The sequence below is a fragment of the Morone saxatilis genome, unplaced genomic scaffold (assembly GCF_004916995.1).
Source record: "Morone saxatilis isolate NCDOM2014 unplaced genomic scaffold, NCSU_SB_2.0 Contig12, whole genome shotgun sequence".
Taxonomy (NCBI): domain Eukaryota; kingdom Metazoa; phylum Chordata; class Actinopteri; family Moronidae; genus Morone; species Morone saxatilis.
The window spans coordinates 20,652,227-20,657,578 of record NW_023339674.1 but is presented as its reverse complement, the minus strand read 5'-3'; the positions used below and the strand labels follow the sequence as shown (position 1 = coordinate 20,657,578).

Sequence of the window (5,352 nt, the reverse complement as noted above, 5' to 3'; positions counted from 1 at the left end):
ACACACACACACACTCCTTCATATAGTAAATAGTGCCATCTGCTGGACCTACCACACAATACACATTCAGCTTTATTAACTTAACACTGACACAAAGTGAAGTATTACATTATCAGTCACTTCCATAAAAACACATTCAAACAGCACCATGTGTGGTGGCTGCTGTCATTTAGTAAAAGACCAGAAAAATTAGAGGATCTTTTCCCTGTCCTGAGAGCAGTGTGGTGGAGTGTGTTGATTGGGCCGAGTCCTCTGATGATGGCGTCCCTCCCTCAGACCAGGTGCAGCGTGGGACAGCTGTGACACTGGCTCTTCAGGGCTTCGGGAAGAAGTCTGCTGCTACTCCACTTTTGGCCACAGAAACCTGGCAGAGCCTCAGCAGGCCTAAAATTAAATCAAAATGAGGGAAGGAGGGAGAGAGACAGAAATAGAGGTATAGCTCTAGTATTTTGTCCTCATTTTATAACTTTTTAATCTGGGGGGAGGGTTTCGCTGAGCATGCATGTCTTTATCTGGCTTTTGAGCATTCATGTAGTTATAGACGCTCACATGCAGGAGCTGCGAGGAACAACCTCCTTTTTCACCCGCTGGCCATAATACTAAGTGCTTTCATGAAGGGAACATTAATAGGAAAAGAGAGCGTTACTCATTCACTGTCTCCGCCCTCATGTTTCCAATAATCTCCACTTATCAGTCACAACCTTCAGGCCACCAGCTCTCCTTTTTCTTCTATTCCACTTTTCCTCTCCTCACAACTCATTTCTACTTCTCCCCTCTGCTCTGCTGCCATAGCTACTCCATTACATCACCATTAATTTTCCTGTAAAGATAATAAAATTAGTATCTATGGTGTATTAGTGCAGATACTTCCTCCCCTCAGACACATTACACTGCTGCTGTCGCCATTTCGCCCACTAGATGATGGTCGCTTAGCATCCTGAGATACACAGACAAACCGCAGGGAATCATTAAGGCCTGGATGAACACCCACTTGTCTGTGGGCCATTAGGACAATGTGTGTGTGTGTGTGTATCTGTGTGAGAGACAGTACCTTTCATCTTTTGCTTGAGCTGTAGTACACACTAGATCCTCTAGACTTTTCTCCTGAATCTCAGGAGCGAAAATGACCTAACAAACACACACACTCCACACATTACCAAATCTATTTCTGAGTTACAGCAGTCACGCATTATTTCCTGTGTCTTTCTCGCTGACACACACAGTCTGTATCTACCTTGGGATAGCACTGGCAGAGGCTCCACACAGTCCCGACACACACCATGCCGACACCCAGGACGCATATTGTGGCATAGATGTGTGGTCGCTCCTGAGTCATGATGAAGAGGCCGACTGCCGCCACGCACAGACCCGCCACTATCAGCCCGTACCGATATGGTTTCCCCTCTACCATGGCTGTGACCGCCGCTGACTGATGAAGCTCAAATTTAACTTAAAACTCAAGCACCTGCCGTGCTGTTAGGAAAGACTTGGCGTTGTTCTGCATGAGGGCTTGAAGTTGAGGGTGGAGAAAGCAGTTAGGGTTCCACGCTGCTGGTTATTACAGCCTGCAGACAGCCTGGTCAGGTCGGGTATAAAATTGCAGGTGTGTGTGTGTGTGTGTACCTGATAGGTCACCTTGCCTCAAGCCGCTGGCAAAAAGGAGACTCGCAAACGAGCTTCTAAACAGTATTGAGTCAAGTGTATGTTTGGACATTTTAAGTCGTCATTTCCCTCCTCCGCCTTTTTCCGGGGTTTCCCTCTTTTAAATAAACAATCCATTATTTCTAAGTGCAACACCGCCCACAGAGAGCCCTGTAGCTATTCATTAACTCAAGTTTATAGTAACATCACAACATAGCACGAACAGTGGACGTTATGCAAACACCGGATACAAAGCTGAAAGATAAATAACACTGTTCTGTTGACATTTTGCTGTCACCGGTTAAGGCACTTTGCATTGGAGTGAGCTGTCTATAAATCTCGTATAAAGTTATAAGAGGAAAGAGTGCAGATACAAAGAGTAGCTGTGAAGAAAGTTCTTATCATGTTTCAAGAAGAGTGCAGTGCAGCCACAGTAGTAGGTCACATTAAATTCAAGCAGGCCAATAAAAATATCCTAATGAGATGTCTGCAGGAGGCTTGCAGCCAAGCTGTTGACATGACTCCCTCGGCTTTGTTGTAAAAGTTACATAATGCTGGTCTCAAGAAAGGCCCTTAGTGTAGAGAGTGAAGCAGTTGTGGTGATCACTTCAATCCCTTTCACAATCAATCACAACACAGTTTTAGTAGACACAGAGGCCACAGTGGGGCACAGTCTGTACAAATATGAAGTCTTTAACCAGCTGCAGTCTCTTCCTGTTTCTTGGCTTGTGTTTGGGTTCAGGGCGGCTGTCATAAGGCACAGAAGAGGCCAGCGAGTTCGTCCATAGCACCGACTGTTCGTTCAAGGTTCTCGCTGAGAACCAAAGACAAAAGGCACAGATGCAAAGTTAAGATGTCCGCCAGAGTTGAGAGGTTAAAGCTGCTCGCTGTGCTCCTGGCTCTTCATCACTGTGTCGTAGGATGGAGGCGGCTCCATAGTCCAGGGTGGAGGGGTGGATGGGAGAGAGGGTTCAGGATCTGGTATCCTGCTGACAGAGTCCTCTGACATCTCCCGACGAATTCGGTCCAACCTCCTGAAGAGAGAGAGAGAGAGGCAGTGAGAAGTGTACTAAGCTTTCGGTGCTTACACTGCAACCGACGGCCAACTCCTTTCAGTGATCACGCACCTCGGCTCTTTTCAGTGCTTACACTTATTTATACTTTATTTCAGTAAATTCTCATTTCTCTCATCCTTTTATTATTTTAGAGCTAGGGATGCACCAATTTTTTGACTGCCACCGGCCTATCGGCAAACAAGATGGCTTTCACTGTTGTCAGTGGTCTGTGTTTATCGGTTGTGTCGCATCAATTTTGCACTTTGCGATATTGGAGAAATAATCACTTGTGTTTTCAAGCACACCGCTGTGCTCCATGCAGCAGCACGGACAGTGAGCAGCTGTTCAGCGCTGCGTCTCACATCTTGGATGAGAAGAGAAATCGAATGAGCTGCAACATGGCAGAGATGCTTATCTGTAGATTTATTTGTCTCCCTGGAACCAAAGGGAGAATAACAACCAAAAAAAAAACAGAGGCTATCGGCAAAATTGCTATTCTAAACATCGATATTGGCCCAGAATCTCCCAATCATTGTATCCCTATTAAAACACTCTTCCTACAGTTCATACTCTTTCAGCGGCTCCTTAATGCACAGCTTTTCCACCTTTAAAAGCTTTCAGTGCATTTCAGATCCCAGCTTTCACACATTTCCTTCAGGAAATGCATTCTGTTGTTTGCATACCATTCCCCTGTCATCATTTAATTCATCATTCTCTAATCCCTCAAACTAACATTTTAACCGAAAAGATAGTCTGAGTTTCATCAGGAGGGAGAAAAATCCTTGATGATGGAAACTGTGCTCCTGGTGTCTCTTGTCCTCAGTGCTGGACAATGAGCAGAGCATGTCTTGTTGACATTCGCAGGGCTATTGTAGATTACCGCAGACGATGCCAGAGGCAGTCTGTCAGCCACATGCATGTGTTTCTGCTGCTTTCTCCATGACCTACTTCTATAATCAGTCCATAATCAGAAAATCTGTTCCTTTCCAATTTTCAGTGTCATAAGTCCAGTGTTTTAAAGTTCTAATGTGCTTACGCTTTGTTAAAGTGTGCGCTGTAACTAATATGTGGTGATGTGTCCAAGAGATCTGTTCAACAACAAGACCGTTTGTCAGCTCGTCTCCCTGGATGGTGTGTTCTGGCATTTGTCTGTAAGCGTGTTTATTCATTTTTAACAACATAAGGGAAGCCTGAAAAGTTCTGCGCTCCAATGTTTAAGATAGCGTGATTGGTTTATGTATCTTTAAAAAGGGGTTGTCTAACTCTGTACTCTGCCAGGGGTCTCCAAACCTTTTTATCATTGAGCCTGGCTCTATGAGTAGTAATATAAGTGGATCAAACCCATTGGATCAGACAGAAATATGCCAACATTTAAGTACATTCATGGTTCCTAATGAATTTGGTGATCTCATGACTTTTTCTCTAGCCCCACCACAAGGTTAATTTGTGGTGAAATATCTTGATAACTATTGGATGGATTAAGACAAAATTTGGCACACGCTTTCATGTCCTCCTCAGTATGAAATGTAATATATTTTGCGATCCTTTAATGTTATATTCAGCACCACATTCAGGTCAAAATTCAGTGTCCACATTCAATGAATGTTACCCTTATCATTGAGGTCAAAGCATTGTGCCTACTGCCTACAGAGCTGACTTTTAGTCTTGTGAGATGTTAAAAGGTGTGAAACTAACTAGTATTTCATGAAAAAAGCAAAGATAAGAGAAAAAGTAAAAACAAGTAATCAAAATAGTGTGGCAGAAGAGTGTCTTTTCCTCTTTCTTATCCCATTCACATCCTTCTGAGGGGTCCCCGAGCCCTGTTGGGAACCACTGCTCCCTGCTATCCCACACTCCTTTGACAAACATAATAAACCCCAAAATCTGCCTCTAGCCTAAAGCCCCGTGTACCTTTGTATAGCCAGGGCCTGCTGCGGGCTGAAGCGCGTGCCTGTGCGCGGGTGCAGGAGGAAGTGTCCGGGCACTGCCACCTGGAGATTCTTCATGGCCATGCAGAGTCCACTGACCAGCAGGCCCACGCCCCCCAGGCTCATGAACAGCCCGACTAGAAACAGAGGGCCCGACTGCTGGGGCAGGCCCAGACACAGGACCATGACCCCCCCAGCGGTCATCAGCAGCATGCCCAGACAGAGCAGTGTCCTGGGGGGGAGCGGCATCTCCGGAGCCCCCTCCTGTTTTCTATTAACTGATTTCTTCTTCCAGCTGAAGCAGCGCCTCCACTTCAGCAGCAGCCAGTCTGCAGGAGAGAGAGAGGAGAGGTCTCAGATACACAGCATCCACTGGGAGTGTGTGTGTGTGTGTGTGTGTGTGTGTGCAAAAGCGAGAGAGCATAAATGAGACAGAGAACAGAGCGATGGTACTGAGAGGGACAAAGACGATGGAAGGAGAATGAGAAACGATTGGTAGACAGAGGTGGAAAACGTGTGTACGTGTGTGTGTGTACTCAAGCACACAAGAAAGACGAGTAGTCTCTCTTCTAGGATGCAGCAGCGTCCACCTTTTGTCATCCATGTAATTTTAAAATCCAATTTTCATATGCTGACCTGCTTCCCAGCACCATGAAAAATGCTTCATACGCCAGGGCTGCTGTTGTCAGCCGCTAGCTCAACCACTACAAAGCTCTAAAGCCTCATTA

The 5,352-nt window shown here is 45.6% G+C and overlaps 2 protein-coding genes across 2 annotated transcripts; both read right to left on the bottom strand.

Moving 5' to 3' along the window:
* Positions 1-53: 53 nt before the first annotated feature.
* On the bottom strand, positions 54-1,444 carry bsnd (barttin CLCNK type accessory subunit beta). The gene is made up of 3 exons (XM_035654126.1): positions 1,235-1,444; positions 1,052-1,128; positions 54-384 (listed from the first exon to the last, which is right to left on the bottom strand). Exons 1-3 carry the CDS (start codon positions 1,409-1,411, stop codon positions 273-275), a joined length of 366 nt encoding a protein of 121 aa, XP_035510019.1. The 5' UTR covers positions 1,412-1,444; the 3' UTR covers positions 54-272.
* Positions 1,445-2,487: 1,043 nt separating this feature from the next.
* On the bottom strand, positions 2,488-4,953 carry si:dkeyp-51f12.3 (uncharacterized protein LOC107988041 homolog; the record flags this gene model as incomplete). The annotated part of the gene is given in 2 exon segments (XM_035654125.1): positions 2,488-2,675; positions 4,608-4,953. Coding segments are annotated over 2 exon segments (426 nt in total). The 3' UTR covers positions 2,488-2,515.
* Positions 4,954-5,352: the final 399 nt, after the last annotated feature.